The sequence below is a fragment of the Eptatretus burgeri genome, chromosome 3 (assembly GCF_056783735.1).
Source record: "Eptatretus burgeri isolate ZD-2024b chromosome 3, Ebu_testis_v1, whole genome shotgun sequence".
Taxonomy (NCBI): domain Eukaryota; kingdom Metazoa; phylum Chordata; class Myxini; order Myxiniformes; family Myxinidae; genus Eptatretus; species Eptatretus burgeri.
In genome coordinates, this window is record NC_140963.1 from 133,903,531 (window position 1) to 133,918,530 (window position 15,000).

General features: G+C 40.9%; 1 protein-coding gene across 7 annotated transcripts in view; it reads right to left on the reverse strand.

Moving 5' to 3' along the window:
- Positions 1-6: 6 nt before the first annotated feature.
- LOC147031014 (pyruvate dehydrogenase (acetyl-transferring) kinase isozyme 1, mitochondrial-like) overlaps positions 7-15,000 on the reverse strand; it is a 63,864-nt gene continuing 48,870 nt past the window's right edge. For 6 of the 7 annotated variants that reach the window (XR_015056631.1, XR_015056630.1, XM_085875674.1 and 3 more), the window contains 4 exons: positions 12,555-12,653; positions 12,347-12,457; positions 10,202-10,315; positions 7-807 (listed from right to left, as the gene is read on the reverse strand). Coding sequence is in view for 2 of the 7 variants with exons in the window: in XM_085875675.1 (XP_085731801.1) it covers positions 12,622-12,653 (32 nt within the window). In the remaining 5 variants the exon portion in view is untranslated. The remainder of the gene's footprint in view (positions 808-10,201; positions 10,316-12,346; positions 12,458-12,554; positions 12,654-15,000) is intronic. The other variant, XM_085875670.1, reaches the window with a different exon arrangement.

Below are 15,000 nucleotides of genomic sequence, written 5' to 3' on the forward strand. Positions count from 1 at the left end.
GGTTCCATTAGAGATAAAAACATTTTGCTTAAATAAGATAACCATTTTACTGGCTTGTTTACCACAAACCTTGCAGCTCATCTCAGACCAGGGGCTTAATTATCCAACTCAAAATGTGATGAAAGGCCATCAGGGCACTAGTCAAGCCGGTGGTCTGAGGTGCGTCCCAATGCCCAAGAGAAATGCTGCAAATCATGAAACGTATTGTGCTGTGACCATACATACTGAACACAATCTGTGCGTTCATCACGATTATCATGGCTAAATGTGTAAACTTTTTTCCAATTTCATAACTGAAGAAAACCTGCGTCGTTGGGATCTATGGATCATGTTAGATTCTTGAATAAACAAGCCAGAATGAAGAACGTGCATGCGAAGCTAAAAAGAACAACAATTATTTTCGCCAATTTGATTGTTCTCCAGAACATATGGATTAAAAATGTAACCATCTATGTACAACAAAACACTAAAAATAGTGCGACTTTCAATGATTGAACTTTCAATACAACAGGCTTTATCTGTGTTTTCAAGTGGCAATGCCAAACAAAAACATGTTAGAGTATAGTTGCATGCCCAACTACCACCAAAGCTAATTTTCGGATTTTGCTCATAAGCATACATAAAAAGGGGGAAAGCAAATGAACCAACAAAACGAAGGTCAGATCTTCACAGTGTTTTGTATGTTGCCATGTTCCTTGGCTCACTGCTTGGCATGCACCAGTCATCCGCCTCTTGGTTACTGCAATAATGGCGCCAGGCTGATTTGTTGAACACTGGAAGGCGTTCGACCGATTCACTTGACAATACCTGTGGAGTGTGGCAACACAAGGAATAAATGACAAATATTTAAGAAAGCACTGACACAAATGAGATCACCAGATCCTAAACCATACTCCACCGGTCAAAAGTTTAAGAACCACCCATTTTCCAGTTTTTACTGAAATTTAAGCAGTTTCATGTTTCAATGTACTTTGAAATTAAAGCAGAGAACAAATAAACAATTGCAAATAACAAAAAAAATCATGGAATCGTTTTGTTGAACAAACTTTAATCTAAATTTTTGACTCATCAAAGTAGCCACCTTTTGCAGATAAAACAGCCAAACATACTTGTGGCATTCTTTCTACAATGGAAATCAAATATTGTTCAGAAAGTTCTTCCCAACATTGTTGCAGAAGTCCCCACAAATGTGTTGCGCTTGGAGGTTGCTTTGCTTTCACCCTTCTGTCCAGTTCATCCCAAACCAGCTCGATGAGGTTTAAGTCTGGAGACTGTACTGGCCATTCCATGATTTGAAGACTACCATCTTGTTCTTGTCTTCTAAGGTAGTTCTGACATAGCCTGAGAGTATGTTTTGGGTCATTATCTTTATGTAGGATGAACCCCTGACCAACTCGACGAAGACCAGAGGGTATTGCATGGTACTGCAAAATGCTGTGGTAGCCCTTTTGGTTCAGGGTGCCAGTCGCTCTGTGCAAGTCGCCGACTCGATCCAGCAAAAGAGCCCCAGATCATCACGTTTCCTCCTCCATGTTTGACAGATGATGTCACACACCAAAGAACCATCCTTTCACCTACTCAACAGTGCACAAAAACCCTGTGTCATGAACCAAAGATTTCAAATTTTGATTCATCAGTCCATAAGACCTTCTTCCAGTTTTCAGTCATCCACTGACGGTGCTTCATGGCCAAGGCAAGCCTCTTTTTCTTATTTTGCCATCTTAAGGCCCGATCACACCTTGACGTTTTAGCCAACGTATGCCGATTTTTGAATTTTTTTTCTAAAACGCTGGCACACGTTGAATACGTTATGGGTAAGTTTTGATAACATTGAGAGCACGCTGAAAAACACTGCCATACGTCTTTGTACGTTGGCTTTAAACGTTGTACTTTTCGGTTGTCCTCAAATTTTTTCATGCTTGAAATTTCACGACGTATGCCGGCGTATGACTCACACGTTCCGCTACGCTGGCCACAAGTTGTATGCACGGTCTGCGATCGTTGACAGACGTCAACACATGCTACTTGTAAGGTAATCATAAGTTGAGACACGCCGAGGTAATGTTTAGCGTACCCGAAACTTATTTCTAACCTATGATTAACTTGTTGTTGGCACGTTACGCGATCGTTGCCACACATCGACAGACGTTACTTTTAAGTTACTCATAGGCTGAAAGACGTCGGTATAATGGATCGTCCTTGCGTCAGCGTCCACGGCCACGGCCAGGACACTTATTTGCAGCATTCTTCAAACTTTTCTTCGGCATGACGAGGATGTTCACACTTCGATGTCTAGCTTGGCTATGATTCCAATTGTCCATCGGCAGCGTCTATTTAAAATAGTCGAGTTTGAGCGTTTTAACACGTTCAGAAGAAACGCTTCAAATTTCCAAACCCCAGCGTCAAAAACAAAGGCGAGTGACAGCAATTTAAATCGTTCATTGTAAACAATGAAAATAGCTGAGTGGTACCGTTTAAAAGTCGTTGAGTGTAAAAAAAATCCAATTGTTGAGCGCAAACGTCTACTTTCAATAATGGAGATGCAGCCATTTAAATCGTTGAGTGGCAGCCTATGAACCTACCCGTGGACACGCGGACGCAAGGAGGATCCATCATAACCCACACCCTCCCCCTCACACTCACCTACTACTGCCAACATGAACAAACTACTACTAAGACTTATACTAATACTAATACTAATACTGATACTGTGACTGCTGACATGGATATCGACTCAAAAAGGAACTCGAAAACACTGTTGGGTTCCCCTTTTATGAGCAGCATTTTTATATACCAATTCCCAAAACCGCTGGGAACACGTCTTTATATGGCAGTTGTAAGCTAGAAACACATTCATTTTTTTTTTTTGTCGACCGGAAGACGTCATTGGAATACGTCTACATACGTCAATGTGTGTTGGGACTACGTAAAGAATTGGTTCAAAGCACGTCAAACATAAGTTAGAAATAAGTTTCGCGTAAAAAAGACATTACCGCAACGTGTTTTGACTTATGAGTAGCTTATAAGTAGCCTTTGTGGACGTGTGTAAGCGTCCGCATATCGTGTGTAAAACTTATCCCCATCGCATGCGGAACGTGTGTCATACGCCGAGTACGTCGTAAAATTTTGAACATGTTTAAAATTTCTTGACGTACTCTACTTACTACGACGTATGATAGCGTACTTTAGCGTTCTACTCACGTATACCAAACTTACTTATACCGTATTTGACGTGCCCCCAACGTTTTAGACACATTTTTCTTAGGTCGGCATACGCTGGCAAGATCGCCAAGGTGTGACCGCGATGTTGTCACTTCCATTTCTACGGCAGTTATGATTCGAATCGTTGTGCGTCAGCCTTTTAATAGGCTACGTCACGACATCGTCGGCAATGCGTGCAACGCGCTATGCCGAAGTTAGACTATCGTTGGGCATCGGTTGTGTAGGCCAACAACAGGTTCAGCATTCGTTGGTATAAGTTATCTATAACACAACGAAACGTTCTGTGTCCATTACTAATATGTTATGCATACGACCAACTCGTTATGAATACGTCCGAATCTTTAAAAAAAACATCAAAAGTTCAACGTCAGCCAGCGTTTTACATACATTTTAATACATTGCCATCGCTGGCTAAAACGTCAAGGTGTGACCGGGCCTTTAGCAATGGCTTTCTTACTGCCACTTGACCTGCAACCCTGCACCTGGAAGTCTTCTCTTCACAGTTGAAACTGAGACTTCCTTACTTCGACCAGTGTTAAGCTGTGCTTGAAGCTGCTGTCCTGTGAGCCGCCTATCACGCAAGCTGTCGACTCTCAAAAACTTGTCTTCTGATTGTGTTGTGGCTTTGGGTCTGCCAGACCTCTTCCTGTCAGAGTTTCCTCCAGTTTCCAAGTGCCTTTTGATGGTGTAAGATCATTTGATAGTGATGCAATTTCTCTAAAGGAAAGACCTACACTTTTAAGGGTTATAATGGTCTGTCTGTCTTCCTTTGTTAATTGTCTTTTTCTCTCCATTACGAGAGCAATATTATACTACAACCTGCAGTGCAATATTGTCCAAATAATGCTTCAGAGGGTGCAGCAACACAGTCTGTTCCAACTCCTCCAAAGATACTCCAAAGTCAGTCGCCGACTGTGAATCCTCCATCGTGCAAAGTCCTTCCTCGGCCCTCCTGAGCTCCTGACCACTTACAAAGCTTTTGTCCATAGCCTAATGGAGTGCTGCTCTCCCCTCTGGGATGGTGCTCCTGCCTCCCACCTTTCTCAGCTTCACGCTGTAGAAACCAGGGCATTTCGAATCACCGGCATCTCCCGCAATGAGTCTGAGTCTTTGGGCCTCTCACTCAATCACCACAGGTTGGTCGGTGGTCTTTCTGTCTTCTCCCATCTCCTCTCCAGCCTTGCCCCCCCCCTGCTCTCTCTGTGATTTGTCCCCACCACATTTCCTCAGGGCGCTCAAGGTCAGCCAACAACCCCTTCTGGTAAAACTACCAAAATCACTTATCACTGCTCACCTTCACTCTTTCATTCCTCTTTTTTTCCCCCACCTTTGGAATAAACTCCCTCACTCTATTCTTTCCAAGCCTGGTGTTGGCTTAGTGGTTAGGGTGGCGGCTTGGGATCCAAGGGTCCTGAGTTCAAGCCCCGTTGGCTGCTGAATTAACACCAGGGGGTTGACTCAGCCTGTCATCCTTCCGAGGTCGGCGAAATGAGTGCCAGTGTACTGGTCCCGGTGTATGCCCCGGTTAGAATAGGTGTACCATATCCCTGTGTGTCGTAAGAGGCGACCAGGGTTGGCGTCAGGAAGGGCATCCGGCCATAAAACATTGCCTCAAGAAAAAGCCAAACCCCTGCACAGCAGGGAAAAATGGCTGTAAAACGGTCATATATATATATATATATATATATATATATATATATATATATATATATATATATATATATATATATATATATATAGATATATATACTCTATTCTTTCCCATTCTTCCCTCCAGGCTTTCAAAACAGTTGTTCACCACCACCTCTTATCATACCCATCCAAATCCTCGATCTTTTCTACCCCCGATAATCCACCCAAGCCCACTTCCTTCAAATTCCCTGCTTTCCTTCCTGAAAGTCCCTGTAATGTCCATCTTCTATTCCCCATGTTCCCTGTCCCATCCCTCTCCCTTCCACAGATCTCCTGATGTGTTTGTTCCCCACTGTTTTGTCCCTCCCACTCCCACCCCTCTTGTCTCATGCCCCCTTGATGTGCATTGTGTGTTAGCTCTCACACGAGCCTCGACAAGGTATAGAAAAAACAAAACAAAAAAAACAACTGCTTTTATAGAGGGTTTGTAACTAATCAACAAAAGTTGCGACACCTGCAGGAATTGTTTGCATCAACTTTCAAGGCTTAATTTACTTCCATTGCTGCATAACAGCTGCAATTGCTAACCCATTACTTATTCCCTGAAAAGGACCTTTTTAACAACTCTGAAATTGACATTATTTTTCAGTTTTTGGTCACCTAAACTGTTTTTTAAAATTTTTAACATCTGGCAGTTTACTGCTTCGCTTTGTACCATTTCAGGTTATTCACTGGACTTGAACTGCTTAAATTTCAATAAAAACTGAAAAATGGGGGTGTTCTAAATCTTTTGACCGGTCGAGTATGTCCACAAATGTAACGGAACACTTATTGAAAGAGTTGGTCATTGAATTTTGAAGCAAGTTCTCACTCGTGATAATTCTCCTTTGGGAAGTCTCACAGTGTTGATCCGTTGATTCGGTATTTGTTAAAAACGATAACTCAACCGCTTAGTCATAAAACCCTTCCGGATAACCAAACCCTCTTCCAGTTATCGGTCTGAGCTTCGTGAAACGTTGGCTTCTAGCTTCTTCGTTGAAGCTCATCAAAGCTAAGAATTCTGCTCCGGATCTGTCCTGTTTTTGTTTTTGTCATTTCATCCCTGTGTTGTCAATTCTGTTTTGAACCCATTCCCATGTTTCATCCATACACTTTTGGTGCGTATTGCTCAATCTGAGTTAGTGTGTCTGACCTAACTCCAAAGGCCTCAGCTGTAAAGCATGCCTCATTGTCGTTCTTTCATTTCATTCTCAATACCTCCTACCAAAAATAATTCGCTGCTTACTTTAAAAGCTTTTAATGACAATTTAAATGTTTCATTTTCCAAACTTGTTCAACACGAACTCCACAAGATTTATTCTCCTTCATCTCAATTTCTTCCTCATCTTCTTCACACAATTTATTTTCCAAATATGTCGATCACACAAATGCTCGGTCCATGGACCCGTCCCTCTGAACTTCTTGAATGTCTTTCCTCCATTCTTTTAATAACACTGAATTTCATCCCTGCCGTGATGTCCGTTTTCGTTTATCAGAATTATGGATCATGTGAAGGCCAGTCTGCAGAGAATGTCAGCACATGATCATCAACACTTCCCAATCTTTACCTGTATTCCCAGTACGTGTCATGACAATTTATTTATTTATTTTTACAAAATACATATGCACGAATTTACTCACCGGCACACAGCACCGGTGAGCTCCGAATCCTTCCCGTGCAAGTAACAATACTAACACCCTGCCTGTCTTTCACATTCTTACACCATTTGTTATTATTTCAACCAATAACAGCACAACATCCCATATTTGATAAATAAACAGAGAGAAAATGTATCAATGAAATAAGGAACCATTGCCTAAACACAAAGTGTATTTTAAAAAAAAGATTACCTTGATATGTGAAGACCGAGAAGAAGCAATTAATTTTCTAATTCTATTTCTCATTCCTAGTATTAGAATAAGAAAAAGAGCAATCAGAGATTGCAGACCCTCGCCAAGGCTTGGTTTGTGTTGTTTTGTGTGGCGGTCGTGTACTGGTGTGTTTCGTAATTAATAAAAGACAGAACTAGAACTGCCAGCAATGATGACTGGGAACCACGATATACCACTTTGATGCAACCCCGCTTTGATCAGACACCTGACCCTAACCCGTGATGTTTTATAATTGTTCAATTGAATATAGAATGGGATTAAAATAAATTCAATTCCAATCACATGGAAGAAGGAAGGAACCTTCTGGGTTCAGAAGGAACCCAAACAAGCAAAAAGCAAAGATGAAGTCATCAGTAGGAACATGGAGAAGATTCACATTTCAGCTGCTACTCCTCGACCCTCAAGCCCATCTTGGCACAGCCAAGTGAGCCTTAATCAAAAAAAAAACAACCACATCAAACATAAAAAAATAAAAATTCTGGCTGCCAGACCATGTGTCTGATCAAGTTGAAATTTAAAGCATGTATTCCCCATCACTACAAGATCACAACTGTGAAGTTTGACGTTGATTGATTTAGCCGTTCCAGAGAAAAAATTATTTAATATTTTTCTTAAATTCAATGTCTTAAATTCAATTTCTTAAATTCAATATGTCTGCCAAACAATGTGACATCAATTATTCCTGAACAACCTTGTACACACATGCCTTGGGGAACATTTGTGTGAAGTTTCCCCTCGATCTGTCCAACCATTTCGGAGAAGAAGATTTTTGAAGGTTTTTATTTTATTTTTATACAATATGGCTGCTGAATCACGTGACCGATAACGTCATCAAAAAATTATTTGTGGACCATTTTATCCCCAGATGACCCTCAAAAATTTTCATACTGATCGGATGTAGTGTTCTGCATATGCAATTATGTCATAAGGAAGGCACCGATGATGTCATAAAAAAATCACACTCGTTCCCCATATTTTTTCCTTGGTGAGGTTTCAGAGATAGAGGTCCAAAGTTTTTCCGTTTTTCCAACATGGCTGCCACACCACGTGACCTATGATGTCATAATTATCATTGAAACATTCCACAGCAGTAGTCGCACCAATGGTGAAAATTTCGTCTCAATCTGACAGTGATTGCAGAGAAAAACATAAGTTCTGTGTGGACAAAAACAAACAAACAAATGGACCCAAATGCAATACCCTCTCCTTCAGCGAGGGTAATAAAAAAAATTTCCTCCTCAATTGGTTGCAGCAAGCATGAGTCCTGCTGGTTAGCAAAGGGAAATGTCTGTTATGACCATTCTGTGCATCTGTAAATGAGTTGACAAGTGCATCATTTTACATGGGACATTCCATTTTGCATCATTTTGGCAGTTTGGGTCTACCTGTGTAGGTAAGGAACAAAGAGATCGACATCAGCACCAACCAGAACAGCTTCAACTCAACAATAATCATGGTATCACTTGAACATATAATGGTGGTATCACTTGATGGTGATATCATGGTATCATCGTAATCATGGTATCACTTGAACATAACATGGTATCACTTGAACAATTGAACTCAACGATAATCAATGTATCACTTGAACATATAACGGTCAGGAACCAGTATATGGTCCAGTTTGTGGCACCTTGTCCTTCAATATGCAAGGAAAGCGAAAAATGTTCATCTGTTGGAAGCAAGCACATAATATAGAAACCTACACGGGACAGACAAAGAAACAGACACAGACAAAGAGAGCGAGAGAGATGGAATTGTTAATCCTCGTGGTCAAGGCAAATCCACCCACCATTTCCTCAAAGTCCTCATGGCAATTAATTTGCAGACAGAGTTGCTGGTCATAAGGCAAGGCAGACAAAATGAGCAGTTCCAGCTCAGAATGCGAGTCATTCTTTACATAGCTACTTCCTCCATAGGAACACAAGTGCCGATTAAAGTCAGTGCTCCATGACAGCACCTCACTCTGGTATGCAGCAGAAGGCCTGATATGACGTACAACATGTCAAGACATGCTCAGCACCGTCCTCTCCAGAATGTATGAGGGTTGACCTCCAATTAATGACTGTTCACTGCTAACCAATTGACTTGCTTCCATGCCAGGGATAGACACTTGATACTGTCCCTTACCATCTGCTAGTTTCAAAATAGCCCTGTGGGGTTAGCAACAGAATATTCCCGGTGGTAATAAGGATCAAGCAACATAGGTTAATACTTTCTTTGGTTAAAAATAAATGCTTGGATTCTGTCCTGATCTCTCGACTCTGGACATGCTGAACGGTTCCTATCTCAGCAATGGTGAGAGACCCTGAATCTCAATGAGGCATCAGGACCATCTTCCTGAACATATGTCAAGCATTCAACACAGTCTAGCATCCTATTTTCCTTTCCAAATGCACTGTCTGTGGCACACAAGGCCGCATTCACTCCTGGATTTCTGACTTCCTCCATGAATGCAGTCAAGGCATTGCTGAGAATGAAATCCTCTCCTCTACTCGACCTACCTCTCCCAGTGGAGGCTGGAGTGCTCCAAGCAAGTGTCTTGGTTTCGGTCTTGTTCCTCATCTACATAAATGACCTCTCCAATATGGTAGGAAAAGGAATTAGAAGGGAACTTTGACATGGCAAGTACAAAAATGAACGACGCCTATTTGGAGAAACGCAATTAGGAATGCAACAGCTTAAGTATGGCCTGCAGTTTTGCAAGGATTTGTGAGCTCAAATTACTATGGTATGGTGTGAATATTGATCCCATGCTGATTTGTTAAGCCAACTTCAGGTGCAGTGGTGGCCACAAGTGGTTGTGGATTCAAATCCATCTGAAGAGGCAGCAGTATTAGGAATTTAGATTCAAAGGTTCTGGAAGTTAAACTAGTCTTGGAGGAAAAGCCACATCACTGTTGGAATTGTCAGCAATAAACTGCTGACTCATTAATGGCCTTTGGGGTGAGAGGAATCTGCCTGCCTCACCTGGTCTGGTCACAGATGACACCAGTCCAAACATTGTGGTTGACGAGCTCTCAATGCACTGGCATCTTTGCCACCCCTCCCACAAATGTTTGCTTTGGACAATCCGAGCTACCTGCTCTATGGGTTTGGGTTTAATAAAATTGATTGCGGAGGAATGGGGTGGGGGACTGGTACGTGTTAACACTTTCTGTTGTCTTCATGAATTTTCCATATCGCATCGAAACTGAAATCATTATAAAGGAATGTTCTTATGAACAAGTCTAAAAGTTTTTCCTATTAACAAATCTAAACTAAGAAGAAACCTCCTGACCAAATAAGTGAGACTTCCTGATTGAGAAGTGTTATACAAAGAATAAGGAAATAATATCTTTCAGTAAAAAATATGTTCGAACCTATAACCAAGCAAAGAGGACACAAAAGAAAGACAAAAACAAGTGTTGTTCACCTTAAGATAGATGACTGCACTCGTTCCAAATCCCTCCACGGAGTAAAGCTGCAGGTCTCCCTGGAAGTAGCGGGCGTAAAGACGAGATATGGGTAGTCCATATCCAAAGCCAGCCTAAAAAAAATAATTCAATATATATATATATATATATATATATATATATATATATATATATATATATATATATATATATATATATATATATATACATATAAAGGATTAGTAGAGTGACAAGGCCACACAGAAATCGGAACTACAAAGGAGGAAAAAGGATTCACTTACAAATCATTAATCATTACCGCAGAGAAAAGCAGAACAAGAAGAAAATAATACGAGGAAGATGTGGGGGGGGGGGAGGGGGTTGAGAGAAGAAATGAAAAGCGAGTGTGAAATCTAAAATGGGAGCGTGGTGTGGTGAGGAGGGAGAGACACAAAGGTGCAGTACGTGGCTCAGGTTGGAGGAGGAGACAACACCACAGAGATCGTCAAACATTGACAGACACACAGCCAGCCGCCATGACACCATACTTTAAAATGACTGTCCACGAGAGGCGAGAGGGACAGAAGGGAACAAAAATTCCAGCATTGCTATTTGCCATTATGAAACCCTCACAATGAAGTGAAATTCCTCAAATATTCTTTTTGGGGTGAAGAACAATCTTTTGAGTGAAAGTAACAACAACTGTATCGATTTTTGTTCGTTGTAGGGGGTTCTCTCAACAATGATTGCTTTTTGATTACTCATTCCTTCCAAATGAATAAATAGCTAAATTTTACCTTGACAACAACCGAGCCAAAAAAGTGGATATATTCTTTCCAAAATGGATATATTCTTACACTCTCACTCTCTCTTTCAGAAAGGACTGTCTGGCAAACCCACCTATCTACTTTCTTAACAAACCTCTTGAGGAAGTTCAGTCATTAAAACTCCTGGGTCTCACTATCAGCCATGATGTTTCTTGGGCAAACCACATTTCAAAGTACGCCTCAAAAGTAAGCCACCGACTGGGCATTCTCCATCATACGATGTCCTTCCTTAGCACACCTGGACTGCTATTCCCCTACAAGGCTTTCATCCGCAGCTTGATTGAGTAATGCTCTCCCCTCTGGACTGGCTCTCCTGCCTCACATCTTGCTCAGCTTGACGCCATGGAAACCAACACTTACAAGATTATTGCAATCGCCCATGATGAAGCCGAGTCCATAGCTCCATCACTTTGTCATCGCACCCAGGTTGGTGGTCTCTGTCTTCTACTGTCTCCTTTCTGGTCTCAAACCCGTTTTTAAAAGACGAGTCTAATAATTAATATTTTTTTAAAGCATTGCAGTGAAGTATAATTATAAAGCAATATATGTATTTGTATATTGTAATCAGTAACAAAAGCGCAAGTGAGCACAATATATGCCCTAACAAGAAGGTATATACAGAATTGCAAAAAAAATTTTCTCAAACAATTTTTTTTGGGGGGGGGGGTTGGAAATCACTTAAAACATGTAGAAATGCAAAAAAAGAAATCGAAATTTTGTTGAAAAAAAAAGTTGCAAAAATTTTTTTTTCTCTTACAAATTTTTTTTTTGGGGGGGGGGTTGGAAATCACTTAAAACATGTAGAAATGCAAAAAAAATTTCTCTAACAATTTTTTTGGGGGGGGGACCAAGTGCATGATCCTTGGACCATACCTAACCCCCCCCACCAAGTTTCGTCGAAATCCGTCGAGGAGTTTTTCCGTAATACTGTTCACAAACAAACACACAAACAAACAGAAAGGGGTGAAAACAGTAACCTCCGATCTTCGATGGCGGAGGTTAAAAATAACTTGCATCAAAAAATTTAACATTTCACGCTGACGCTGACGCTCACGCTCACGCCGGGGGTATCGCTTTAGCTCTCTGTTCTTCGAACAGGCGAGCTAAAAAAGAAGAAGCAGGAATTGGTTGCATCCGTATTGTGTAAATACACCAAAAAATTAATGTGTAAATACATCAACATTTCTGGTATTTTCCGAAAGTGCATTGCTTGAGTTATTTCATATTCAAACAACAAAATCCCATGAATCAAACCTTATGAAAATTTCGAAATATTTGTTTTCAAGGAAAGCATGATGAAAAAATTGAAAACCTCTCCACATGCAGCCACGTACGTACCGACGGTGTGGCCCTGTCCACGTCCATGCGTGGAAGAGGGGCAGTGGAGTACATGTAATTGAACAAGCGATCAATCTTGCGCAAAAGAACACCGCCTCCATGATCACTCATCTGTACAAGAGTAACCCCTCGAGTTATTCATTTCCACGAGTTCATAAAGTAATCGGTGAACAAACGAACACATGGCTACTCAGGTGCAAAGACAAACCCTGATGGTGAGGTCTTCCTCTCCCAGAGTGACGAGCACATCAATTGGTGGGTAAGTCGCACTACTCTCATGCTGTTCCACTGTTGCACGCATAGAATTCTGCAAATGAATACAGCACATAGATGAGTAGAACTTCCCTCTAATAGTTTTAATGGCTTCCTCTTGCCCTGATATTGTCAGCAACAAATTAATGTTGGTGCCAGAGTTCAGAAAAACGAGAATAAAGCAATGACTTAATTTTTTTTCAAAAGGACATTTTCAGTATCTCCAACAAGGCATCGATACAAATACTCAAAGCTCATCAGTCCGAGGCTTGGGCAATTATTAAACGTAATTAGTAAACTACATAACTGGTTCCAAAGTCACAGGCCGAAACACTGAAAATATGGATGGTAAATGACAAATAACACTTTAAGGGTTAGCTTTAACAGGATACAGGGGCTTCACATTTGGAACGTTGTAAGAGACGTTGCATGATAAGGCCAACTCGGTTTAAATAAGCACATGAAAAAGTTAAATGATATGCAACAAAACGTCCAGTTTACAAACTTCAAAAAGCTCAAAAAGCATGTGATAGAGATGAGAAGGAATGTAGAAAACTTGAATTAGTTTATCAGGATCTTTATCTGCAAAGAGTAAAAAAAATTATTGCAGTCTTTGCATACAAAATAAAAACCATGATCACACTACATATAATTTGGGAAGTGTGTGTTTGTTTGTTTGTTTGTTTGTGGAAACCAGTATTACAAGTCATAATAAAATACGCTAATAGCACACATCATAGAAGTCGGGGGATTGACTTATCCATAAGGACGGATTCTTTGCTAATTGTTGTAAACTGGCATACTACAGAAAATTATTGGAACCATTTTGTCAACCATCCACTCTTGTTCCAAGAAAAATAGGGGCAATACTCCTGGACGCACACCTGGTAGAACAATGACACCGAGGACGAAGTCAACGTAGGACAGAATCAGCAAAATGTACCAATGAACCAATAGTGTAGCAAATACCTATTTTGGGGGGGGCAACAACCCTCCACCCCTCCCCAGAAACCTCCTGCGACCCCCATTTTTTGAATAGCGTGAACAAACTTTGGTCCATCACCGGTGATGAAGGTTTTGATCAAGTTTCATTGAAAATGTGTGTGTAGTTTTGGAGAACAAAGCAAATACAAATTTTGGGGGCCACACCTTCACCCCCACTCCCCCACCGTCGTGTACCTCCTAAGAACCCAATTTTTTTTGAATGCCATGAAAAAAACTTTGTACATCATGGGTGATGAAGGTTGTGGTGAAGTTTCATCGGAATTGTGTGTGTAGTTTCAGAGAAGAAAGGAAATACATATTTTAGAGAGGGCAACCCCCCTGTACATCCCCTTTTTATATATCCCGATTTTTTTTTCAATATCATGAACAACCTTCGGTTCATCATGGGTGATTAAGGAGGTGGTCAAGTTTCATCAGAATTGTACGTTTCGTTTCTGAGAAGAAAACAAATACATATATTGGGGGGCAACTCCCCCCACCCCCATTAAACCCCCTTAGATCCCAAAAATTTTAATGTCTTGAACAATCTTTAGTACATCAGGGTGATGAAGGCTGTACTCAAGTTTCATTAGAATTGTGTGTGTAATTTCGGAGAAGAATGCAAATACCTCTGTTGGGGAGAAACTCCCCCCACAAACTCCCTCTGGAGAACCCCTCAGACCACGATTTATTTTAATGTCATGAACAACCTTTGGTACATCACGAGTGATTAAGGTGGTGGTCAAGTTTCATCGGAATTGTATGTGTAGTTTCTGAGAAGAAAGCAAATACCTATTTTGGAGAGCAACCACCCATAGAACCCCTTCGTGCCCGATTTTTTGTTATTGTTTAATGCCATGAACAAACTTTGGTACATATAAGGCAGGGGTCTCCAACCTGCAGCCCGCGGGCCACATGCGGCCCCTTAGACGGATTTATGCGGCCCGCGGTGCCATATTAAGTTTACATTACAATGCAGCCCGCGATACTGCCAAATTGTCAGGGTCAATGATCAAAGCGTTCTGTAATTTTTATTATGATTTTTATTCATATTAGACACGTGTTTTTAACAGGATTATTCATTTATCATATTCGTTCGCAAAAAATATATATTCAGCACTAAGTTTTGTTTCAATTTCCGCATATTAATTATATATATATATATATATATATATATATATATATTTTTTTTTTTTGGGTGCGGCCCTCCGCCCCTCACCACTTTGGTTTTGTGGCCCACTGCCCAAAAAGGTTGGAGACCCCTGATATAAGGTGATGAAGGTTGTGGTAATGTTTCATAAAAATCATATGTGTAGTTTCAGAGAAGAAGTTGCATGTATTTGTGGACGGAGGGACGGACGACACGCCATCTCATAAACTCCTCGAACTACGTTCCAGGTGAGCTAAACATGTTAAAA